General features: G+C 43.3%; 1 protein-coding gene and 1 long non-coding RNA gene across 6 annotated transcripts in view; one reads left to right on the top strand and one right to left on the bottom strand.

Moving 5' to 3' along the window:
- Positions 1 to 26,801, bottom strand: part of Lims1 (LIM zinc finger domain containing 1) — a 122,618-nt gene that overhangs the window by 95,334 nt on the left and 483 nt on the right. The window contains exons 1-2 of one of the 3 annotated variants that reach the window (XM_090336278.1): positions 19,321 to 19,337; positions 19,162 to 19,227 (exon numbers count right to left, since the gene is read on the bottom strand). In XM_090336278.1, the coding sequence (XP_090192404.1) occupies positions 19,162 to 19,223 (62 nt within the window). In that variant the 5' untranslated portion in view covers positions 19,224 to 19,227; positions 19,321 to 19,337. Of the gene's footprint in view, positions 1 to 10,474; positions 10,684 to 19,161; positions 19,228 to 19,320; positions 19,338 to 26,801 lie in introns of those variants that run through there. The other 2 variants (XM_090336277.1, XM_090336279.1) reach the window with 2 other exon arrangements.
- On the top strand, positions 10,874 to 25,951 carry LOC150060165 (uncharacterized). Of its 3 annotated transcripts, none has more exons than XR_016536208.1 (4): positions 10,874 to 11,016; positions 19,995 to 20,119; positions 23,951 to 24,079; positions 25,649 to 25,951. It is a non-coding gene; the product is annotated as an uncharacterized LOC150060165 (long non-coding RNA). The 3 variants fall into 3 exon arrangements; XR_016536209.1 differs by lacking the exon at positions 10,874 to 11,016 and adding an exon at positions 19,662 to 19,803; XR_016536207.1 differs by lacking the exon at positions 10,874 to 11,016 and having other exon boundaries at positions 19,662 to 20,119.

Raw genomic sequence — 26,801 nt, forward strand, 5'->3', positions numbered from 1 at the left:
GACTGAGAACGTGGCTTAGTGGTAGGGAGTGCTTGCCTAGTATACATGAAGCCTTGGGTTCGATTCCTCAGTACCACATAAACAGAAAAAGCCAGAAGTGGTACTGTGGCTCAAGTGGTAGAGCGCTAGCCTTGAGCAAAAGAAACTCAGGGACAGTGCTCAGGCCCTGCATTCAAGCACCAGGACTGGCCAGAAAGAAAAAAGAAAGACACACTTCTCCAGAGAAAGAAACACTAATTATAGGACTATCCCCTAAACACTCAAAGAGCAAACTGCAGATCCTTGGGAATCAGAGTGCATATTCCAGAGGCACAAAGTGGAGTGTGGTTAGCCTGTTTAATCCAGAAGATGAGCTACAGGGCAGAAGTATCCATGAATGACAGGAGGTAAGCAGAATAGCTCTTACATTCTCACACTGAAAATTTTAAAAATATTTTATTTATTTTTATTTCATTTTCCCCCTTTTCCCTCCCCCACCCCCTCCCTGAGATTCTTTCTTCACAGAATCTCAATACCACCTGACTACTCCAAGAGCAATCATTCCTCTCCTAGCTCTCCTCACATTCTCACTTTAATAGCTGCAGAGGAAAAATTCTGGAAAATACCTGGTTGCTTCCCCTACTGAATTAATATTATTTCCTATAGGGAATTCAATACCGTAAGAAATGTGTGATGTTAGAAATTCCAGTATCTGGGCCACAATCTCAGCTCTCCCACTTTTACTAACAAATATTTTCTAACTCTCAACTGGCTCATCTAAAAAAAAAAAAAAAAGATGATGATGATGATGATAATAACTAGGATTCTCTGTAAAAACTGTGGGATTTAATGAATAATACAGAAGTCTACTTTTGTGCTCTGGTTACCAGGGCTTGAATTCAAAGCCTAGGCACAGTCCCAGCTCAAGGCTGGTGCTCTACCACTTGAGACAAACCTCTATTTTCAGCTTTTTGCAAGTTAACTGGAGGTAAAATTCTCACAGACTTTTCCTACCTCTCTGGCTTCAAACAGAGATCCTCAGATCTCAGCCTCCTGAGTAATTAGGATTACAAGCATGAGTCACAGGCGGACACAATCTGAGCACAATATCAGCAAAGACTAATAAAGACACCTGGTTCGTTTCCATTTTCTTTATTGTAAGGTGAGCCAGTAAAGTCATAACTTGCCCCAGATGTTAGGCAATCCAGATGAAAAATCCTGTGAGTGAAGTCACTAGCAATCAAGCTCCAACTCTTCCCTCTGCTAAATTTTCACCATGATTATGTTTTGATTTTGTTTTTGCCAGTCATAGGCCTTGAACTCAAGGCCTAAGCACTGTCCTTGGCCTTTTCTCCAGGTTAGAGCTCTACCACTTGAGCCACAGCACCATTTCTGGCTTTTTTCTACATATGCGGTCTTCGTGCATGCTAGGCAAGCACTCTACCAGTAGGCTAAACTCTCGACCCCATCCATGAGTATGTTTTAAATTTCCAAATCTTCAAATCTTAAAGTGAAAGTAAATATTTTCTTTTTTACTCTATCTAGTTCAATCATTTACTTACTGAGCTCCTAACATGCACCAGGAATTGTTCCCAGATCTGGGGACAAAGACAAATGGGGTAAAATCATATCCTTGAAAAGATACAGTAAAAATTAGATATACACATTGTCACAGAAAATGCACAGGTTGTAGTTAAGTCTTTGTGATTTTCAATGGTACAGGCAGGAAGAAAGCTGCTAAACTTCAGGCAAATATAATTTTACAAATGGTTTTCATTAGAGTCTAGAGGTACATGCAATTAAACGAAACGTTACAGGAGCACATTATTCATTTTCTTGTAAAGATCACCTCTGATGAAAAACCATAGTACATCACAACAACAAACACACAGGACATTCATACAGGAAGATAACAGGAGAATTCCACCACAAGGGTCCCTCACGTTTGCAGTTATGGCCATATTCTACTCCACTCCTATTCTAGGCCCACTCCATTCTCTCCTAACTTCTGACAACCACTCATACTTTTTCCACGTCTGTAATTTTGTCATTTAGAAATGTTACGTAAATGGAACATACAGTGTGATGTGAGATGAATTCCCCCCCTCTAGTATAATGCCTGCAAGACCCATTCAAGTAGTCTCAGTAATGATAAGTCACTCCTTTAAAAAAAAAAATTGCTTAGTAACCAATGATATGGTTGTTCAACCCTTTCATCAAACTGTTTACTTAACAGCTGAAAGACATCTGGGTTGTTTCTAAACAAAATCACAAAGAAAGAAGCATGCATTATTCATACACATTTTTGTGTAAACTAAATCTTCATTTTGGGGGATTAATGATCAGAAGTATGGCATGGTTAGTTTAAGAGACTGCCAACTGTTTTCTGGAAAGACTGCATGATTTACATTTCAACCAGCAATAAGTAAGTGAGTGATTACAGATTCTAAGAATTAGGACAAGGAAATCTTTGGAGGAATAGGATGTTAATTTGCTATCACACACTATTCCTTTTCTTTTTCTTTTTTTTTTTTTTTTTTGGTTGGTCTTGGGGCTTGAACTCGGCCTACACACTGTCCCTGAGCTCTTCAGCTCAAGGCTAGCGCTCCAACATTTGAGCCAAAGAGCCACTTCAGGTTTTCTAGTGGTTAATCGGAGATAAGAGTCTCATGTTCTTTAGTGCCCGGGCTGTCTTTGAAACACAATCCTCTGATCTCAGCCTCCTGAGTAGCTAGGATTACAGAAATGAGCCACCGGCGCCTGGCTTCTTTTCTTTCCTTTTTTTTTTGCCAGTCCTGGGCTTAAGCTCAGGGCTTTAAGACTGTCCTTGGATTTTTCTCAAGGCTAGAACTCTACCACTTGAGCCTCAGTACCACTTCTGGCTTTTTCTAAGTATGTGGTACCAAGGAATCGAACCTGGGTCTTCGTGCATGCTAGGCAAGCACTCTATCATTAGGCCAAACTCCCGGCCCTGGCTTCTTCTTTTTTATTGCTATTATAAAGGTGATGTACAGAGAAGTTACAGTTTTATAAGTCAGGTAATGAGTACATTTCTTTTTGGACAATGTCACCACTTGCTTTGCTCTATTCTTATTTTACTGAGTTTTTTTTTTAATTAATCATAATTGTGTGCTGAATTTTATCAAATGTTTTCTCTGCAGATTAAAATGCAACTGTACTAAATTTTCTTCTTTCATCAGTTAATATTGCACATTACAAATGGCTTTCAAATGCTGAAGCAGGATTGCATTCCTGGAATAAACATCACTTTTTTACAGTGCACCATAATTTTTTTCCATATTGATGTATTTCATGTATTTTGTCAAGGAATTTTGTACCTATATTCCTTATGGATATTTCTCAGTGGTTTTCTTTTTTGTGCTATGGCTTCCATATCAGGATACTCTAGCACTTTTTTTGGCTTAATCTTACAAATGATGTTCAATTTCTGGGTTTATTTTAGCTACTGATTTTCTAATAGAAACTGGACTTTAAAAATTTATGTCATATAATACTATTGGTTATTATCTGTTAGTGTTAGTATTAATAGAGTATCTCTATGTTTGAACAACTGCGATTTTTTTTCCTTTTTTTTTTTTCTGGTCTAGTGCTGGTCTAGGGCTTTATACATGCTCATAAAGTACTCTACCGCTGAGTTACACTTCTAGATCTGATTGTTATCTTTTCTAAAGTCAATTTTATTTGTATTGCTGAATGTAAAATTTTATTTCATAACATGTAAAAATTAGTATGAAAATTTAGTATTTTTTCTGTTACAATAAAACATCAGCTATAATTTCCATTTAAAAAAAATTATGTCGGGGCCGGGAGTTCGGCCTAGTGGTTGAGTGCTTGCCTAGCATGCACGAAGACCCGGGTTCGATTCCTCGGTACCACATACATAGAAAAAAGCCAGAAGTGGTGCTGAGGCTCAAGTGGTAGAGCTCTAGCCTTGAGAAAGTCCAAGGACAGTGCTCAGGCCCTGAGCTCAAGCCCAGGACTGGAAAAAAAAAAAAAAAAAATTATGTCATGTCGCTGGATCATATCTGAAATTCCTGTTTAAACTACCATTCTCTGATACCTCTGCAATAAGCAAATGGCCTCATTAATGCTAGCTGGAGAGAAATCCATAATCTTCATTTTGCCTTGATTGACTCCCAAGGTATGAACTCATCACAAATGAGCAGGAGCACTGTGGTTCCCTTTGTCATCGTCAAGAACTTGGGGACGATGGAGGGGTGTGGTCATTACTGTCTAGCAGCATGAAAAAAAGTCCTGGCTCCTACAAGGCCTCTGTTAACACCATTTCATGCAGGTTACTGGGTGTCATATTAGGGACTTGAGAGGGTGCAAGCTTAGGTTTCCCACCTTGAACACCTTTTGCACTGGTATCAGTGGTATCAGCACTTTGCCTGGGTTTGACTGGAATCAAGCTGTGAACATTTTTCAGGACATTAGTGATCTAGGGAATCTTTAATTCCTAGGACATGGTGAGTGTTCAACATATTTTCCGAGGATTTATTACATCATGGAAAAGAGGTAATTTTAGTCCAGCTGCCAAGAAAACACTGATGGTTTTTTGTGCCATCCTGCAGCTTTAAACCAGGGCTTTTGTGTTATACCTGAGCTCAAAGACTAATACTCTGCCACTTGAGCCACAGCTCCACTTCTGGCTTTTATGGTAGTTAATTGGAAATAAGCATCTCATAGTGTTTCCTGCCTGGGCTGGCTTGGAACCACCATCCTTAGATCTCAATCTCCTGAGGAGCTAGGATTACAGCCATGAGCCACCCAGTGCCCAGCTAACGATGGTTTTCTAGGTCAAGGAAACAGCATGAACTGAGAGAAAAAAGATGGTAATGAGTTAGAGAAATACAAATGAAGGGAATAGTACATCCACAAATGCTTTATAAAGATGTCTTAGGCTGAAATAACAGTCTTAAATTCTAGGCTCAGGAGTTCCACCTTATTTGATAGGATATGAGACATTTGTTTTGTTTTTGTTGTTGTTGTTTTTGTCAGCCATGGGACTTGAATTTAGGGCCTAGGCATTGTCCCTGAATTCTTCTGCGCAAAGCCTAGCACTCTACCACTTTGAACACCACTTGTGATTTTCTGATGCTAACTGTGCTTTCCTGCCCAGGCTTGCTTTAAATTGCAATCCTTAGACCTCAGCCACCTGAGTATCTAGGATTTATAGGCGTGAACCACCAGTGTGCTGCTCGTTTGTTTTGTCTTGTTGCAAATGGAATCTGAACTCAGTGTCTTGTGCTTGCTAAAAAGGCAAGTGTTCTACCATTGAGCCATATATCCAGCTACATATTTTTCTTTCTCTCTTTATTTTTTTTTGGCTTTCAGCTTTTTACAGATAGAATCTTGAGTTTTTGCCTGAATTTGGCTTCAGACCATAAGCCATCTTATCTATACCTTCCACATATCTTGGATCTCAGACAAGTGCCATCATACCCAGCTTGTTGATATGTGATCTTACTAACTTTTTGCCTTGAACTGCAATCCTCCAGATCTGTCTCCTGAATAAGTAGACTTATAGGTGTGGGTCACTGTTCTGTAAAGAAACTTACCATTCTGAAAATTATGAGTAATATGAGCATAGAAGTACTTTAGGAGAATGGACAACCCACACAAAAGAACCATTTCATAGAAGCATTTTTGCGAACAGGAACTGTGTCTCATGCCTCTTCAACCACATCAGATATATCTGGACTATGCATTAAAACAATAACAACAACAACCCTTCTCTCAAATCTACATTGGGAAGGAAGAATCAGTAGCTGTGGCAGAGGCTATAACTGCCTATCAGAGGTCCATCCTCCCTCTTTCTAGGATATCATTAATAAGGGAGATTTATATGTGGCAGTAATGTGTCCTGCTTTTCAAATAATATTAGCTAGACTTGTAATTCCAGCATTTGAAAGGACAGACGAATGGAACCAAGGCCAGCCTGGGTTACTTAGCTAGTAGAGGCTAGCCTAGGCTATATAACCAAGACCTCATCTCAAAAAAAGTAAATAAACCAAAACAAAATAATTACTGTACTTCTCAATGACAAATAAATTTACAATCTGTTCACCTATCACTTCACTGATTTATCAGAAAGAAACCTATCAAACTAGCTGTGAGTAGCTCCTTCACAAGAAGGCACCACTCAGAGCTTGCTTTATCTGCACTGTCCATGTCTTTGCTAAATGTCACTGCAGATTTATCAAGCTCCAAAATGTACTCCAAGGAGAAAACTGATGCAGGGAAAATATCCCCATGACTAACACACACAGTGCAGTCCAGTGTAGAAATGTCGGATGCAATCAAATAAACAAGGAGAGATGACATCAGGATGAGGAGGATAAACTGCAGAGGCACAGGACATGGCAACAAGTAGTGCATCTGTGCCAAGATCTCAACATACGAAGACAATAAGGCAACAATTCAACATGTAATACAAGTAATATTCCCTCACGTGGCAAACCATACTTTAATCACAAGATCAGTAAAACTGACAAATAGTCTGCAGTATTTTCCCTTCCATTTAAGTGCAAATATAAGCTAAATATATGACCTATACTGAGATTTATTTAAATGCCATCTGTAAAACAAATGCAATATTACTAAAAACAGAGATGTGCAGAGTCAAGCTCTACTCTCTCGCACGGACTTCTCACAGGGAGGGATTCTGACACATTCATACTTCCCAGAAGACAGGCAAAGGAGTTTCTACAAAGAAAAAAGGGTAGGAGTGGTGCTAAAAATAAGACAGTAAAATCCTTATGGATAGTTTTCTCTAAGTCTGCTGGGCATAGGCATTTTCTTTTTATTTTTCTTTTGTGGGTCATGGGCCTTGAACTTTGCCTGGGCACTGTCTCTAAGCTCTTCAGCTCAAGGCTACTGCCCTACCCCTGGGCCTGGGCATTGGCCGGAAGTTTGGCCTAGTGGTAGAGTGCTAACCTAGCATGCATGAAGTCCCGGGTTCGATTCCTTGGTACTACATACTTAGAAAAAGCCAGAAGTGGTGCTGAGCTCTAGCCTTGAGAAAAATCCAAGGACAGTGCTCAGGCCCTGAGCTTAAGCCCAGGACTGGCAAAAAAAAAAAAAAAAAAAAAAGTCTCAGGTCCTTTTGTGCCTGGGCTGGCTTTGAACCTTGATTCTCAGATCTCAGCCTCCTGAATAGCTAGGATTACAGGTGTGAGCCACTGGGCCCAGCTGGCACAGACATTTTCATTGGCTTTCCTTAGAAATCAGAATTTGTTTCCTTACCTCACCAACAAGAATAGAATGTTGAAGTTTTGTGAGGACACACCCTGTCATGACAGTTTCTCTCTTTTTAAGAGCAATGCTGCTGAGAATGTGGCTTAGTAACAGAATGCTTGCCTGGCATGCATGAAGCCCTGGGGTTGATTCCTCAACACCACATAAACAGGAAGAAGACAGAAGTGGTGCTGTGGCTCACGTAGTAGAATTCCAGCTTTAAGCAAAAAGAAGCTCAGGGACAGTGCCAGCCCGAGTTCAAGCCCCATGACTGGTATGCATGTGTGCGCGCGCGCGCGCGCACACACACACACACACACACACACACACACACACAGAGCAATGTCAAACAGAAGTTTAGGGCAAAACTTTAAAAGCTTTAAAAAGCTCATTCTTCAAGGCTTAGTTACTAAGTCCTAATGAAATTCCTTAAGGGTACAAAGAAAGCAGACACTACAACAGATAGCAAATATTTTTAAAGAGGCCTTTTAAATATTTCTTTTTAAATAACCCAATGATGCACATTATTGCCATTTAGAATTAGGTATAAAGAGTGGTTCTCAAGGGTGTTCTCCCAGACCTTCTCAATGATTATGTTGGATCAACACTATTTTCATAATAACACTAAGCTATCTCTAAGGAGTTACTGTAGCTTTCTGCATTGGGTTGACACAAGATGAGCATACTGGGCAAGCACTCCACCACTAGGTCACACTCCTGGCCCCTAATTTATCAATTCTTAAAACACTAAACACCCAATTGTAACCTGGCAATTGCACACTCCTGAATACTTATCCTAGAGAAAGGAAAACAGTTCACATTAAAAACCTGTCCATGAACTTACGCTCAATGGTTTCCCTCATTTGTCATAATCAGTAGAAATCTTGGGCTCTCCTAGCAGAGATTTGCAACAGAGCAAAACCTTGATACAAAAGGCCATATAGTAGGACGCTGAATGAAAGGATCTCTAGGATATAGAAACATAAGCCATATAATGAATGATTGTTGTTCTTAAGGTACTATGTTATCTCTCATCTCTTTTGCTGTCCCTTGGTTATCTCATATTGTTGCAGTATTTCACTTTGTTACCTGATATATCGGATATATTTGTATTTGGTTATTTGACATTGGATAGGGAATGGGGGAAAACAAGCTGAGGGGTAGGGGTGGGGGGGAGGGAAATGGGGACCAAGACATGTGAAAGGGTATCAATGTATGGGAATTAATGCACCATCTATCTGGCAAATATCATGCAACCCTTCTATTAATTACAATAAAATATATGGGGAAAAAAACCTGTCCATGAACAGTCACAGAATCATTATTCTTAATTTGCAAGAACTGGAAACACTCAAATGTCCTTCGGGTGAATAAAATGTTTTATATCATGAATTACTATTCAAGGAAAAAACAACAAAGTATGATATATGCAACAACTACCATGTGATTACACTTTAAAAAGTTACAGAATCAAAATTATAGAGGCAGAGTACAATGGTGGTTGTCATTAGCTGGGAAGGAATGGGGAGATGTGGCTAGGATTACAGGCATGAGCCACCACGCCCCACCAGAGTTTTGAGCTTTGCAAAAATAAAAAGCATTTTAGATTTTGTTTTGTTTTTGGCAATACTAGGATTTGAACTCTTGGCCATGCACTTACAAGGCACTCTACTATTTGTCCCTTTTGCTTTGAGTTAATTTTTGGAAAGGGTCTCAAGTTTTCTCCCTAGAGCTGACTACCAACTACAATGCTATTCTTTACGCTTACTAGTAGCTGGGATTACAGAGTAACCACCAGGGCTGTTTCATTGGTTGAAATGGGGTCTTGCCTCAAACTGCCATTCCATTGGTTGAAGCTAGGATTTCAGGCATGCACCACCCACATCTGCCACACCCCCAGGCCTGTGTTCTGGAGATTTCCTGTAGTAATGGCTGCGTAATAGAATCAATGAACTTAAAACAGTAAATTAAAAACAAGAGATTGCCAATGGGAAATTCAGGATGAGAAGGGATTAGGACAAAGGAAGGGCACTGGGTCAGGGAGAGAGTTGACGATCTTAACATGAGAGAATTACACTCTTTGTATTGCATCCATTATTCCTCCTATTGTCCATATATTTTTAATTTCTTATCAACTTAATACTCAGGACCAATTATTGTTATTCAACTCCTGAACTTCCTTCTAGCTACCTAAAGTCCTATGGAAGGTACACATAAAGCACCTTTGCATAACAAAGCAAAATGGCAGTCTAATGGGAACGTGGATGCTTGATTAAGCCATGAGATGAATGAGGTGCTTTCCTCAGACCACTTTTATTGCAAGAACTGAAAGACAACCCTGATGAATTAAGACATATTTGGCAGGCATTTCCTTGGAACTAAACTTAAGCCTATCACTTTGGGGAAATGGCTGGTAATGTTTTATTGCCAAGGAGAAAATTCCAGCTTTCCGCAGAAAACTGCAATGCTGGAAAACTTGTGTCAGTCTTGAGTGTCAAAGCTTCCCAATACCTAACGACCCCAGTGACGTCGATAGTAATGTTAACAGATGTGGTTGGGTGAGAGGAATGAAGTAAGTTAGTACCTGCCGTCCGCCCCAGGAGGGGGAAGACGTCTTCCAAAGCATCAAACAACGAGCTTTAAACGGGTTGGCAGGTCCATTCAACGCGCGGGGCAGGAGGAATTTTAACGCTGACCGCCCGCTTCCAACTTCACACCCCGAGTAACCCTGGAGAAGGCGGCCGCTCCCAGAGCTCGCTGCAGTAGCGAGGCGCGGCCACGACCACCCGGGAACGCTCGGGTACCCCCTCTCTTCCTAACCTCGGGCCTGCCCAAGTCCTCGAGATCGGTCAAAACGTCACACGACGAACCGAGTGCACACGAGCCGACCCCCGACCCGCTCGACGGCGGCGGGCCTCGGCGGAGCGCCGGTCCAACCCGCCGACACCTCACGACGGGCCGGGCCGGGCGCCCGAGCCTGCGCGCTCCGCAGAGCGGAGGCGGGGTCCGCCTCGGCCCGGGGCGCCCGCCCCGCTCCCCGCCCGGACGCCCCGCCGCGGGGCCCCGCCGAGCGCCGCTTCCCCCGCTCGGCCCCGCGCGGCCGCCCCGCGCGCCCGAGCTGCGGTGGCCGCGGGACTCCGGGCCTGGCCGCCAGGAGCTCGGCGCGAGGCCCGCCCCGGCCCTCCGCTCGCCAGGCCCGCGGGCAGCGGCGGCCAACGTGGCGGGAGGCGCGAACCTGTGGGTCATTCCGGCCGCCACGCCCAGCATCTCTCCGCCGTCCCACGCCGCGTCTCTGGGCACCCGGACTCCCGCTGCCGCCGTGGCCCGCGACCTCGTCCCTGGCCGTGGCGAACGGCCGTGGGGCCGGCGGGCGGGTCTCGAACAGGAAGGAGAGGCCGCCGCCGCCGCCGCCGCCTCCACCGCCCGCCAGCCGGAGCCTGGCGAAGGGGGACGCCGGCCGCTCGGGGGCGCGCGCGGGCTTGGGGGCGGAGACCGCGGGCTCCGCCCCGTGACGTGGGCGGGCCACGCCCCTGGCTGGGCGGGGCTCCGCCCTCTGCGTCCGCCCCGCGGCTCTGAGCCGCGGCGTGCGCGAGGCCCTGGCGGAGTCCACCCGTGGTCGGCGTTCTCCACAGTCACCGAGAGCACCAGAGCAGGGCTCACCTCGCGTCCCTCGGGCGCGACTCACAGGGACAGGCCAAAGCACCCGGAGCGGGTGTCACGGAGCCGTGCCGCCCAGGCGGGCCTCCTCCGAGCCGGCTCCGCGGAAGCCGGCAGCAGGTGCGTGGTCTCCTGTCAGCTTCCGCGGCGAGGAGCTCCCGGCCGGTGGGGCCCCAGGAAGGCCTCCGCTGTCGCGGGCGCGCCGTCCGAGCACCGTGCCCCTGGGCGTGCCCAGCGTCCGTGCCCAGCGTCCGCCCCAGGAGACGGGAGAGGCCGCCGCGCGCGTGAGGAGAGACGGAGCGCTTCCCGCGCGAGGGCCTGAGGACGCGGGGCAGGCAGACACCGCGCTTAAAGTCTAAGGCCTGGCAGGGAGGCACGAGAGCCACGCCTCCTCCCCGCCCGCCGCCTCTGTGTGTGTGAGAGACAGGCAGGCCAGCGCTGGCGCTGGAGACCGGCGTGCGGGCGCCCAGACTCCCCCGAGGCTGAGGTCCGCCGCCGGGCCACAGCTCCGGCTCCGTTCTGCGGGCTGAGGGCTGCAGTTCATTAGAAACAAGAATCTCAGGGACCTTCCAGCCGGGCGGGCTGGGAATCGGAGTCATCAGCTCTCACCTCCTGCAGAGCTACGATTACAGCCACGAGTCTCAGGCATTTGGCTAACAAGCTTTTTAAAAATGACCTTTTGTGGAGCTCCGGCGCAGGTGACTCGAGCAAAAGCAGCTCGGGGACAGCACACACACACACACACACATGAATATTTAATAAGTCTGTTTTATATACATGTAGACATGTACGTACATCAATATGTACATACACATAAGTGATGCTGGTTCATGGGAAAGGGGGACATGGTTCTAAGCAATACTCTTGAGGCATAACGAGACTTTACACTGGTGGTGGTTGAACTTAGGGCCTCAAGTGTGTTGAACCAAACATCTGAACCACATCTCCAGCTCCACGTTTATCATACTGATAGGAGAAAAATCTAGACTGGGAGAATATTGTGCAAGATGTTGCCAGGCAAAGGGAAGTTCAACATTCCTAAAGTTCAGCATTTCTAAAGTTCTAGTCTGTTAAGCTGTACATAAACAGTCCCATTATCACTTTCATGATATTATCACACATCGGCAGGTCAGGAGTGTCCAGAGAATTCAGTTTGACCTCACCATAGGCCTTGGTGGCTTACAACCCACTGGGTCACTTCAATAATAGATACCTATATTGTACACAGATAGAAAAACACTGGGAAAATATAGCAAAATGTTTTTTTCTTTGAATGTGTGATTTTTACACTTTTCTTACAATTGATTTTAGAACTTATAACCTAAGCAGGCACTCTATCATGAGCCATGCCCCCAGCCCTTCTCTTTCCTGGGTATTTTTGAGATAAGGTCTGCCTTTCTGTGCAGGCATATTCTTGAACTGTGATTCCCCCAGTTGTAGGACTCCCTGTCATTGCCGGAATGACAGGCATGTACCATCCTTTTCAGTTTCCCTCCATAGAGATGAAATCTCAAAAGCTTTTCTGTTCTGGCTTGCTTGGAACTACAATTCTTCCAAACATAGTCTCCCACATAGTTTAAGAAGAAAGGCTCAAGAAACTGACCAGCTATGACTTAGGAGTTGCTCTCCTGAGCTTCTCTGCCTGGAGCTTCCCAAGTACATAGGTTTACAGGCAAGAGCTACTGATGTCCAGCTGATTTTTTGCAGGGAACTGGATTAATCATAATTCTTAGCTCATCATATACTTTCATTCCATTAGTCAATGAACGGTTACCTTTTACTTAGGTATTTTTGTAAATGTAATAAGAACTCATGAAAACACAGTTTGTTGGATATTTGTTGGGAATTAGGAATCCATGAGCCTGCCAAGTGTTGGTGGCTCACACCTGTAATCTTAGATTTGCAGGAGACTGAGATCTAAGGATCCCAGTTGAAGCCCAGCTTGGGCAGGAAAATCTATGAAACACTTACCTCCAGTTACCCACCAAAGAGCTGTGGTTCAAAGCACTAGCCCCCAGCACAAAAGCTCAGGGACATCACCTAGGCTCTGAGTTCAAGCTCCAGGACCAGTACAAATCAGTCAATATACATTTGTGCTAGCTTTTGTGTAGATGTAAGCTCTCAACATATTTGAATAAATATCTAAAAGTATATGCTAAGTGTTGGTGGCTCACATCTTTAATCCTAGTTACTCAGAAGGCTGCAATCCGAAGATAAATGTTCAAAGCCAACCTTGGTAGAAAAGTCTGAGAGACTCTTATTTTCACTTTACTGCACAAAAGCCAGAAGTAGGGTTGTGGCTCTAGTGCAAGAGTTGTAAACTTTAGCAAAAAGCTCAAGGACAGTGTCTAGGCACTGATTTTCAACCCAGGACTGGCACAAAACAACAACCCCCAAAACAGAAACAAGTAAAATTAATTTGAACAATGTATTTTATTTAAATTAGTATGTTCCCAATGTTAAAATCTCAAGATGCAATAAAATATTCATGTATTTTATACTACTTTTTAAAAATATAAATCTGTGATTTTTTTTTTTACTTGTGCTACATCTCAGTGTGGAATAAGATACATTTCAGTCTCAAGTAGTACTGTGTCAGACTGAGTAGTTACAGAACAAAGGAGGTCTTTTAAAACTATTTCAAAAAGCTGAGCCCAGTGGCCCAAGCCCTGAGTTTAAGCCCCAATACTGGCACAAAGAACATTTCAAAGCTATGGTATAAAAGATAATTTGACAGCTGGTCTGAATGATTTGTCTTTTTCCAGGAACAAAATTACGTTAGCTGCATATTTTATGGGTCCCGGGAGAAGTAAGCACAGTCCAAGAGAAAGATCTCAGTCAGAAACTCAGAATGAATCATATGAATTAAATACTGGACAATGTCCAGTGTTCAACAGAAGGTTTTAGTTTACAGTAAGATCCCATTACACCTCCACCGAATATAGAGAATTCCTAAACAGGCTTAGTGTAGGAGATATATGGTAACATTATTCTCCAGACTACCACAGTCTCACACTTCATGAAAAAATTATATTTTACTCTGGGAAATTGCTATTTTGTATCGATTTAATCATTTCATTATATTTTATTTATAGAGGGATTACAGTTACATTCATCCAGTAGTGAGTACATTACTTCTTGAACATTGCTATTCCTTTTATTTAATCTTAATCCACACTAAAATAACTAATGTAAATCATCTATAGATTTCTCTAATGCAGGTCCAAGTACTATTTTGGTTATTAGGTGAAGTATAGAAATCATGGTTGGCATTAAAAAATGGGCCAAAGACTTAAAGAGAGTCTTCCCTGAAGAAGAAACAAAAATGGCCTGTAGACACATGAAGAAATGCTCAACATCTCTGGTCATAAAAGAAATGCAAATCAAAACAACTCTAAGATTCCACCTCACTCCAGTTGGAATGGCCAGGATCAGGAAAACTAATAACAACAGATGCTGGAGGGGATGTGGCCAGGAGGGATCCCTACTACACTGTTGGTGGGAGTGCAAACTCGTTCAACCACTATGGAAAGCAGTATGGCAGTTCCTCAAAAGAGTAAACATAGAGCTCCTCTATGACCCAGCAATTCCACTACTTGGCATTTACCCAACCAGAAACTAGGGCATACTAAATCCACTAGCACAACAATGTGCATTGCAGCACTATTCACCATAGCCAAGATATGGAACCAACCCAGATGTCCCTCAGTTGATGAGTGGATCAACAAGATGTGGTATTTGTACACAATGGAATTCTATGCTGCTGTCAGAAAAAATGACATCTACCCATTTGTTAGGAAATGCAAAGACTTAGAAAAAATCATATTAAGTGAAGTAAGCCAGACTCAAAGGAACTTAGGCTCAATGGTTTCCCTCATTTGTTATAATCAGTAGAAACTTTGGGCTCTCCTAGCAGAGATTTGCAATAGAGCAAAACCTTGATGCATAAGGCCATATAGTATGACGCTAATTGAAAGGACCTCCAGGATATTGAAACAAAAGCTGTATAATGAATGATTGTTGTCCTTAATGTACTATGTTATCTCTCATCTCTTTTGCTGTCCCTTGGTTATATCATATTGTTATAGTATCTCACCTTGTTATCTGATATATTGGATATATTTGTATTTGGTTACTTGAAATTGGATAGGGAAGGGGGGAAAACCAAGATGGGGGGTGGGAGAGAAGGTAATGGGTACCAAGACATGTGAAAGGGTATCAATGTATGTGAATTAGTGCACCTTCTATCTGGCAAATATCATGTAACCCTTTTATTAATTACAATAAAAAATATTTAAAAAACTGACTTCCTTCAGATAAAACTAAAAAAAAATCATGGTTGGCACATAACATTTTGGCTCAAGGCTGACACATTGTCTCCTGAGCGACCTCTCCACTTCCAGCTTTTTGCTGGCGAATTGGAGATATGACTCTTCCTGACTTCTCTGCCTGGACTTGTTTGGTATCAGATATTCAGAGCTCAACTTCCTGAATGCTAGGATGACAGAATTCCAAGCTTTCTTTAGTTTTATAAATTTAATGTAGTACGTATAATATACATGGTTATATTGTTTTGTAGACTACCAAGTCCCATCCTTTGTGAAAATTTGTGTTTTACTCCTTGGGAATTGTATCCTGTTGCTTATTTATTTACTCTTCAACTCTGCTGAAGTAAATAATGTAAACTGTTGATGGGATTGTTCACCACAAATTAGTTAACAGAAAAAAAAATGTTTTAACCTTTCACTAAATGCAACTAATTGTTGGACATCCAGTTATCTTTTGTCTTTATTCCATTGGACTCAGCATTGCCTTAGCATTGCAATGGTAAACATTTATACGATGCTCAGACAAAGCAACTGAATAAATACTTCCCTGAATAATATAGTAATTGTGGAATCAGGTATGTCAGGCTTTGTTAGCAGATCTATTTTCTTGGACACATTAATGAAAATAAAGATTGAAGTTGAAACAAAACGATTTCTCAAAGAATTATGGCCTTTGGTAACCTAACGAACAGGAAAATCAGATGATCTGAATAGCCAGTCCTCAAAAGAGGCCCTTTTGGTCTGATGCCTGCTCACTGGAAAATGTCCCCTCATTAACAACGGGCCATGTAGTTCTTCGTTTTCTGCCTTTCACTATCGCCACCCTGGAAGAAAATGTCACATCTCCCTTGCCTACCTGCCTCAAGACAGTCAAGCAGGACTCGGGGCGAAAAAAGCCCACTGTGGAGAACACTGAGAAGGCCAGTCCTACTTTTGGGTAAAATTAGTTAGCTGTGCACTCATGGTGGCTCACACCTAGCTACTCAGGAGGCCAAGATCTGAGGATCACGGTTCAAAGCCAGCCTAGGCAAATTCTAGAGACTTTTATCTCCAGTTAACAGGCAAAAATCCAGAAGAAGAGTGACTCAAGCGGTAGAGTGCCAGCCTTGAACAGAAAAGCTGAGTGAGTTTGAGGCCCGGCCAGCCCCAGTGCCAGCACGAAAAAGAAACACAGAGGGTATCTCTTTTTCTTTGACAGAGTCCACTAGAATGCCAGAATTAACTCCTAGTCAGAAATTGTAGTGGTATAACATCCTTGTGAGTCACTTAAAACCCCACAGGGCTCTTTCCCTCCTGGCCACCTCTCCTCGTGTTCCCCTGTGCCTGCCCTTTACCTCTGTCCTTCAACCTGGTTCCTAGGTGTACATTGCCATACTGTGGGGCCTGACAGAGCAGCAGCTTAGCAGGGATAGTTACCACTTTCTCCAGAGCCACAGGATGGCAGAGGAGCAACCCAATGGACTGAACTGACAGTCCTGCCTCAGTGGCCAGTGACAGGCCTAGCAGTGAAGGAGCTAGCATGGCCCCACCCCTCCCTGCCTTCAGGTCACTCCCAAGAGTGACCAGAATCTGCAACATTTAAACTAGGATCACTCAGATGCACTTGAGCCAGGGATGCACTTGAGCCAGGGTTGTGCACGGCTGAGGCACTCACACTGTCAGCATTGTGTTTCTCTGCTGGCTTGCAGTCAGTGGGGTTATGTGCTTAATTCTTTAGCTTGGCTGATTATATTTGACTCCTTGAGTCAAAATTGGACTGCTTCCTTGGGAAGACTGCATTTGGAAATTGCAGACGTTCCTCTGAAGCCAAGGTGGCTTATGTACCAGTCAGCCAGGATCCTTGAACTTATGTTGGAGCCCAGAGACAAGGGAAAGAAGGATGGCCCTTCTCTCCTGCCCTCATCCCAGCGTCATTTCTGTTTCATGCCAGGCTTGTAGCACGTTGGTGTTTACAGAAGCCCTGACTTCAGAGAAGCTCCTTCAAAACTGATGAGTGACTGCACGCCTGTAATCCCAGCACCTAGGAGCTGGAAGCAGGAGGATTGTGAGTTCGAGGTTAGCCTGAGCTGCATAGTAGGAACCTGCCTCTAGAAAGGAAATAGGGGAGGAAGGAAAAGGAGAAGGAAAGGAGGGAGGGAGAGAGAGAGAGACCACCATCAGCCACTGGAGTCCACAGACCAGATCTGCCTCCGCAACTGTCAGCTTGGTACAGATTTTAATGTCCTTTTTTGTATATGTAAATTACCCCCAAAGGCCATATTTAGTGCCAGGTTTTATGTGTTTATAATTAGTATTATGCCCCTTGATTCAATAAAGGTTTTCTGTAGATTTGTTAATTTAAAAAAGAGAAAGTGTCTCAATGGTTTCCCTCATTTGTCATAATCAGTAGAAACCTTGGGCTCTCATAGCAGAGATTTGCAATAGAGCAAAACCTAGATACATAAGGCCGTACAGTATGACGCTAAATGAAAGGACCTCCAGGATATAGAAACAAAAGCCATATAATGAGTGATTGTTGTCCTTAATGTACTATGTTATCCCTTAGTTACTGTTACAGTATCTCACTTTGTTATCTGATATAGTGGATATATTTGTATTTAGTTATTTGAAATTGGATAGGGAAAGGGGGAAAACAAGATGAGGGGTGGGGGAGAAGGTGATGGGTACCAAGACATGTGAAAGGGTATCAATGTATGTGAATTAATGCACCTTTTATCTGGCGAGTATAATGTTATCCTTCTATTAATTACAATAAAAAATATATGAAAAAAAAATAGAAAGCGTGCAGCCAGTCCAGATAAAAAGCAAGACTGAATTCAAAAGCCAACAAAGGCAAAAGGGCCTGGTGGGCACAAGTTGAGTGGAAGGGCACCTGCCTAGCAATGTAAGACCCTAAATTCAAATGCCAATGTTGAAAAAAAGAGGTCTTGTGATAATATATATATATATAATTTTGATTACTACAATATGAATAAGAGTCTTATTAGTCCACTAAATATTTAACATCCATATTTTATCCAGTAAATTTGGTAAATATAGCAACAAAAAGCAGAGAATACCAACAGAGATGCTGATAATAAGCTAATAAGGAGGCTGAGATCTGGGTGTTTTTGTTTTTTATTTTTATTGTCGGGGTAATGCATAGAGGGGTTACAGTTACCTTTGCCAGATAGTAGACACATTATTTCTCACACATTGATACCCCTTCTTATGTTTTTGCCCTCATTTCTCTCCTCCCAATTCTTCCCAATCATCTTATTTTCCCCCTTTCCCTTTCTTATTTCAAATAAACAAATAAACATATATACAATATACTAGGTAATGAAGTCAGATAGAGTAACAACATGAGATTAACTAAAGGGCAACAAAAGAGAAGAGAAATAACATAGTACTTAAGAACAACAATCTCACAAGATAAACCTATATGCTATATCCATATCCTAGAGATCCTTTCATTTAGTAAGATCTGGCTTTTTATTGCATTTCTAAACCAGTCTGGGGAAGAAAAACCAAAGAGGCTCCTTCTCCAAAATAACTAGCAAAAGACAACATAGAAAGCATGGCTCAAGTAGTGTAGCACTAACTGAGCAAACAAGCCACGCAAGTACAAGGTCCTCCAAGATCCAACCTTTTGCCAAAAAAAAGATAGTATTTATAGATCCTAAAAATGTAACATTCACAGTTTGAGACACTAATACTCAGTGGTGGAAAACAAAACTTATTTTTCATAGTTCTGGAGAGCAAGAGAGCGCACTTAAGATTCCCATCAGGGTGGCTCTTTTTGAAGATATTTTCTTTGGCTGCCTTCTTACCAAGCTCTCACATGGGTTCTCCTTCATGTGAGGGAGGGAGGAAGACAGAGGGAAAACAGTATTCCCCCATTCTCTTTTCTCATTTGGACACAGATCCTTTTGGATTACAGCCACACCACACTAACCTGAATTGTTCCTTTTCCAAAACCACCTGGTCTGGGGTTGAGCGCTGACTCCAAGGTACCATAAGCCTAAAGAAAGATCAGGAGGGAAAAAACAGAGAGAGTGAGGGAGGAGGTGACACTGTTCAAAGAGAAATGTACTCAATACCTGACTTACGTAACTGTAACTCCTCTGTACATCAATTTTACTGTTAAAAAGAAGAAAAAGAAGACAAGCTTACTAGAGAAATAATGTAAAGAAGCCTCAGGGAGGACAAAAGAGAGATTAAAGAAAGAGAGGAAGACAGGTCCAGGTTTCCTAGAGTGGATCTGAATGAGGTGCTCCGTGACAGCTGCAGGGTTCCCAGAAACAGCAGGACCGGTTTAAGAGGTTTGTATTGCTGAGGTCATAAATGGCTAGAAAAGTGCCTGTTACATCCTAAACTAGTATCCAAGGGTCAGGCGCATTCCTGGCAGCACTGTTTGTTACAGAGCTCTGCATCCTCTCTGTTACACATCTTTATGGTTTGCAGAAACACCCAGGGTTACTGTGGGGTGATGCGACACTCATGACTCTATAAGGAGTCATGCAGGATGCAGGTTGGAGTCTGTAGCCACGTCAGGATGAATCCACACATTACACAGGCTCTCACAACCTCTTTCACGGTGTGCCCTGGGCGAAGGGGGCGGGGACTGGATTCAGTACTGTGGAGGCAGTTATCCTGTTCAAGCAGAGTCAGCAGCAGTAATAGAGACATGTGCAGAAAAAGAGATGGAAACAGTTCAGAGATAGTCACAACCCATGAGGATTTAAGAAATAACTACAACAAATAACTCCACTTGTCTCCTATTGATAGATGTTGCAGAAAAGCAAATCCTCAGAGAACTGTGACCTATACAACTGGCAGATGACAGCAGAAGCTGATAAACCAAAACCTACCTGACAACAAAATGGGATAGGAAGCTACAAAAGAATGAAAAAGTAAGTCAGGCAATGGTGGCTCATGTGCATAATCCTAGCTACTCAGGAGACTGAAATCTGATGATTTTGGTTCAAAGCCAGCAGAGAAAAGGAAGTCCATGGAAGTCTTACATCTGATTAAGTACCAATAAGTCAGGTGCAGAGGTATGGCTTGCATAGTAAAGTGCTAGCCTTGAGTAAAAATGTGCCCAGGCTCTGAGTCCAAGTCGCAGTTCCAGCACACACACACACACGTGCACACACACACACACACACACGCACGCACGCACGCACGCGTGCGCACACACACACACACGTAAGATACCTGTCAAGTAAAGTCAAAAGAATAAGGAAGTAAGGATGAGATACTAAATCTTTTTTTTTGTTTGACCAATCCTGGGGCTTGAACTCAGGGCCTAGGCAGTGTCCCTGGGCTTTCTTAAGGCTAGTGATCTACCACTTGAGCCACAAAACCACTTCTGGCTTTCTCTGTGTATGTGGTACCGAGGAATTGAATCCAGGGCTTTGTGTATTCTAGGCAAGCACTCCACCCCTAGACCATGCTCCTGGCCCCATGGGATAGTAAATCTTGAGGAACAGAAAGGTGGTCTTTTAATCAGAAAGCCATCTATCTTCAAGGACTTTACTTCTCCCTATTTAACGCTTCTATAATCCCAAAGACAATGCAAGAAGGCTGGAATGGGCTGAAGTGTTGTCTTCCTGTGACATACTCTCTTTCTCTGCCATATTTCTTTTCTTTTTTTTTTTTTTTTTTTGTCAGTCCTGGGGCTTGAACTCAGGGGCTAGGCACTGTCCTTGGACACTTTTTGTTCCAGGCTAGCTCTCTGCCACTTGAGCCACAACTCCACTTCTGGCTTATTCTGTGTATGTGTTTTGGGGGACTAGAACCCAGGGTTTTGTGCATGCTAGACAAGCACACTACCACTAGGCCATGCTTCTGGCCCCTGCCACATTTCTTTTCCTATAAACTTTCTAATTACTTTTACTATGTTTGAGTCTTGCCTGAATTCTTCTTTTCCCAGATTCAAGGACCCAACTGAGGTCCACATAATTGTTCTAAGTTTCTGATAACCCTGTAGGAAGGCGGGACTCCAGCTAGGATTCATTTGAGTCTTCATGTGTGTGTGAAGGTATGCAACATCTGGAGCAGACACATTTGTGGGGGGCTAGTCCTAGGGCTTGACCTCAGGATCTAAGTTTCTTTTGCTTAAGGCTAACACCTACAGAGTCACAGAGCCACTACTGGCTTTTTCTGTTTATGTGGTACTGAGGAATCAAACGAACACATGACTTCATGCATGCCAGGCAAGCATTTTACCACTAAGCCACCTTCCCAGCCCCATGTAATTGATGATGATAACAGCATAGGCTACAGGGAAACAGAGAAAGAATATAGGTGTATCTTTTTTTTTTTTTTTGGTCAGTTGTAGGGCTTGAACTCTGGGCCTGGTGCTGTCCCTAAGCTCTTCAGCTCAAGGCACTCTGAGCCACAGCTCCACTTCTGGTTGTCTGGTGGTTAATTGGAGATATGAGTTTCATGGACATTTGTACCCAGGCTGGCTTTGAACCATGATCCTCAGATCTCAGGCTTCTGAATAGTTAGGATTACAGGCATGAGCCATGGGCACCCAGCTACAGGTATATCTTTTTTGAATGGTGCCACTACTAGGACTTGAATTCATGACCTAGACACTCTGTACCTAAGGAATTTCAAGGCTGGTTCTCTACCACTTGAGCCACAGCTCCATCTTCAACTTATTACTGGTTAATTGGAGATAAGAGATTTATGGACTTTCCTGCCCTGGCTGGAGTGCATCTTGACCAGAACCATCTACTTAGGGGTGGGGGAGCAGGGTATGGGGGGGGAAAGAGTCTGATGGCTCATACCTATAATCCTAGCTACTCAGGAGGCTGAGAGCTGAGGACTGGGGTGTAAGATTCAAGTGTTAGGGGCTGGGAGTTTGGCCTAGTGGTTGAGTGCTTGCCTAGCATGCTCGAAGGCCCGGGTTCGATTCCTCGGTACCTCATGCATAGAAAAAAAGCCAGACCAAGACATGTGAAAGGGTATCGATGTATGTGAATTAATGCACCTTCTATCTGGCAAATATCATGTAACCCTTTTACTAATTACAATAAAAAAATGCAAAAAAAAAAAAAGAAAAGAAAAAAAGCCAGAAGTGGTGCTGAGGCTCAAGTGGTAGAGCTCTAGCCTTGAGAAAGTCCAAGGACAGTGCTCAGGCCCTGAGCTCAAGCCCAGGACTGGCAAAAAAAAAAAAAAAGATTCAAGTGATAGAGCATCAGCCTTTAGCAGAAGAGGCCAAGAAAGCAGAACGCCCTGAGTTCAAGCTCCAGTAATGAGGCACAAAACAAAACAAAACAAACAAAACAGAATCCTACCTATTATAACAATCACTTTGCAATAATCTTCCTGAATCCAGGAACGAAGGAAGAACTAGACCACTTGCCAGGCGTCAATGACTCTTACTATAACAAGGCCACATTGGCAGCATGGTCCTGTGGTCCAATGATTAGAGAACACCCCTTCCTCTATTTAAGCCTAAAATTTCTATCACTACCCTCAGAAGGGATGGTTTCACTGAGTCCCTAGTCCTCTAGATGCAGCTCTGTTCCGTGAAACCTCCTTCCTCTGCAGTTCTTGCCCTTTATTGCACAGAGACAGATGACCAAGCCTTGTGTCATAAGTGACTACACCTAACTGAACCGGAACTCTTAGAGCAGAGGGTTTTCACCTTAAACTCTGTTTTCATTTCTCCTATAGACAAGACAAAAGACAGGCTCCAATTCCACATGCCACCCACATTGCATTAGGGTCTTTATCTTTTCTGTAGGAGATGTCTGCATGAAGAAAACCACTCCACATTTTTCTTCTTATGATATATTAATTTTCTTTCCTATTATTTGTCCCTTTTTCTTATCATACTTGTGAAAAGTCTTGCCCTGTCCTGACCACATTCATCTGGTCTCACTAGAGTTGAGAGTAGTCTTGCCCATATCATAAACATCCTGTCTGAAAACTGGGGTGAAAAGGGAAAGAAATGTATAGCAGTCCTGGGGCTGACACCAAGTCTTGAACTCAAGACTTGGGCATTGTCCTTGGACAATTTTTGCTCTAAGCTAGCGCTCTGTCACTTGAGCCACAGTGCCACTTCTGGCTTTTTCTGTGTATGTGGTACTGAAGAATCAATCCCAGGGCTTCATGCATGTGAGGTGAGCACTGCACCACTAAGGTACACCATGGCCCTGTAGCACCACTCTTGAGTGGAGTTTTGCATTTTCCCCCCTTCTGGTCATTAAAAAAAAAAAAAAAACAACTTTCTCTGTGAGCCGGGAGTGTGGCATAGTGGTAACGTGCTTGCCTAGCATGCACAAAACCCTGGGTTCAATTCCTCAGTACCATATACCAAAGAATAAAAAGCTGGAAGTAGCGCTGTGACTCAAGTGGTAGAGTGCTATCCTTGAGAAGCTGAAGGACAGAGCCCAAGCCCCAGGACTGGCAAAATAATAATAATAATAATAATAGACCAGGAGTTTGGCCTTGTGGTAGAGTGCTCGCCTGCATGCATAAAGACCTAGGTTCAATTCCTTGGTACAACATCATAGAAAAAAAAGCCAGAAGTGGTTCTGTGGCTCAAGTGGTAGAGCAATAGCTTTGAGAAGGCCCAAGAACAGTGCTCAGGCCCCAAATTCAAGCCAGGACTGGCAAAAAATCAAAAAATCAAAAATAAAAAACATTAAAAAAAAAAAAAAAGCTTTTTCAGGCTCTTGAAACACCTGGACACAACTGGCTGACCACACTCCCATCTGTTGTAGAGCACCTGGGCTGCTTCACGTTATCCCGTGGGTGAACCTGACCTGGAAGAACCCATCCATTTAGCCAGGCCTATGTCCTGCCCAGTAAATAACAGAATGAATTCCTTGGATTTAGCAGACATTCTTAAGGTATTGCCTAAATATCAGGTGAGTGGTTATGTAAGAGGAAACCTAGAAGATACCTTTCCAAGGTCCTGTGAATTAAAAATTCCTGTGTTAGGGCCGGGAGTTTTCCTAGTGGTAGAGTGCTTGCCTAGCTTGCACGAAGACCCAGGTTTGATTCCTCGGTACCACATATATTAAAAAAAAAAAAAGCCAGAAGCAGAAGTGGTGCTGTGGCTCAAGTGGTAGAGCTCTAGCCTTGAGAAGGCCCAAGGACAGTGTTCATGCCCTGAGCCCAAGCCCAGTACTGGCAAATAAATAAATAAATAAAATTTTTAAAAAATCTTGTGTTAGGAAAATGGAGGAGAATAGAAAAGACCAGACTCTAGTCTCAATAGGCTAAGACTGTTAATTGTCAGCGAGGTGCCCAGACCTTCTGTGGGTCTGGAAGTTGTGTGATGGATTGGATTTGGGGTTGAGCTTATATGGGTCTTAACAAGGAAGGAGAAAAAAAAAATAGGCTATGGTCCCTTGTGGGCCAAGGGAAGTATTTTGGCCAGGCTCAGAGAGGAATGCTCTACCTAGGCTGGGGGCTTTCAGCTAAGTCAAGGATGGAAGTGAGTACATACCTGGTGTTTTGGTGTTTTGTTTGACTTAAGAATAAAGTGGGAGTCAATTCTTTATATTCCATCTTTAGAAACATAAGATTGGGCTAAGAGGGAGAAGGCAAGTCCTTCACTCTGACTGTATCTGTGCCCTTTGATCTGAGCTATTCTCTGCTTCATCACTTTACAACAAGCTCTAGGAAGAAAATTCACCAATGAGCATCTTGTGATGAAAGGTAATCTGTCCCTCAAACAAGCAATGCCCTCTTCTTAAAGCTTAAGAGATGACCTGCTGGACGACTTGTTCCTGCTTTATCTTATCTTAACGTGTGAAAGTCATACTTCTCCAGAACCCCTCTGAGGATACAAAGGCGGAGCTAATGCTCAACTGGGCCACACCTATGACTTGAGGGGTTTTTGTTTTTTTTTAATTTTTTAATCTTTTTTTTTTTTTTTGCCAGTCCTGGGCTTGAACTCAGGGCCTGAGCACTGTGCTTGGACTTTCTCAAGGCTAGAGCTCTACCACTTGAGCCTCAGTATCACTTCCGGCTTTTTTTCTATGTATGTGGTACCAAGGAATCGAACCCGGGTCTTCATGCATGGTAGGCAAGCACTTTAACCACTAGGCCAAACTCCTGGCCCTGACTTGAGGTTTTTTAATTTTGCATATCTTTTTTGCCCCTTGCCCTCCTCCCCAATTCTCTCTATTTAATCTGAAGTCAATGTCTATATCCTGAAGATATACCCAAGTGCTGTTTTCTTGTGATTGCCATGTAATAATTTTTTTCCTCTACCTTTCACTATTCTCTTCCTTTGGCATATGGTAATATATGGCTAGACCTAACCTGGAACTCCTGGACTTTGGGCCTACTGTCCAAAGAGATTGTTTCAGTGATAGTGCTAATTTTCCTCGGGTTTAGTTACTGCCAGAGAAATGGCACCCCCTACTGGTATGAACTAGTAGAAAAGCAGCCATTCTGACCATTTGCAGATAGGAGGATAAGCTGATGAACTAAAGCCTGTCAGATGATGGCGCACGAGGCTACAAAAGAATAAGGAAATTGTGACAACAGAATGAAAAAATAAGGATAGTACTGTAAATCTTCGACATCACAACCTTACAGGAAACAAAAAGGAATTTCACCAATGAAAGCTACTTTCAAGGATCCTGATTCTTACTGACTCAAGGCCTGCTTTCATAATGTGGAAGATGTTGGGCTGAAGTGTTGTCTTTCCTGTGGCATGTCTATGCCACATGCTCTTTCTCTGCCACATTCCTCTCCTAATAAACTTTCTTGTCAGTTCCATTTTTGTTCAAGTCTTATCTGAATTCTTTTCTTACCAGACTCAAGGACTGCTGTCTAGCTACTCTAAACTTTGTGGTAACGTATGTGGTGCATTGGCTGGAATTGAGGCTGTCTTTTCTGACTTGGACTCATCAAATGGTTACGACTAGAGTGTCATTGAAAGGACCCCTTTCTTGACTTCCCCCCAAATCCATCCCCTATGGGCATTTCCCATCTTCATGACAAAGGAGTACTTAAGGGGGGGGCTGTAAAATCCCTGATAACAGCTCAGATTACAAGAGCAGTTAAACCAGGTGGAGTTACCAGAATTCCTCCCCACCCTACCCGCCTTGGACTGCCAGGAAACTCCCTCCCTTTCCTTTGTCATCAGAGCAGTGCGCCAGAAGCCCACCGAGATGATAGGTCAGTTCAAACACCAAAGGTGTCAGTGGTTGCCCCAGCCATTACTCAAGTATGTTGGGATTCCATTGGCCACCTGTGTATGGCCAGCCCAACCACATGGCTGGCGGCCTATAAAAGTAGCCTGTAAGACTAGGTGGGGTCGCTCTCTCACTCACATCTTAGAGAGGGTCCTGACCGGTCAATATGATTCTCGATGCTAGGCGCGGAATAAAACTCTGTTTAACTTCCGCTTTTGTGTCAGGCTCGTTCTTTTGATCACGGACCCTAATATTGGGGGACTGGACCCTAACAGTCATCATCTAGGCAATCAGACTTTCATTGGGAAATTGTTTGAAAAGAGAGGCTATTTCATAATATCTATGTGTATGTGTGTGTTTGTGTGTGTGCCTGCACACGTGTGTACATGTACCAATATTAGTGCTTGAACACAGAGCC

The sequence above is a fragment of the Megascapheus bottae genome, chromosome 7, assembly GCF_031878675.1.
Source record: "Megascapheus bottae isolate mThoBot1 chromosome 7, mThoBot2.hap1, whole genome shotgun sequence".
NCBI classification, from domain to species: domain Eukaryota; kingdom Metazoa; phylum Chordata; class Mammalia; order Rodentia; family Geomyidae; genus Megascapheus; species Megascapheus bottae.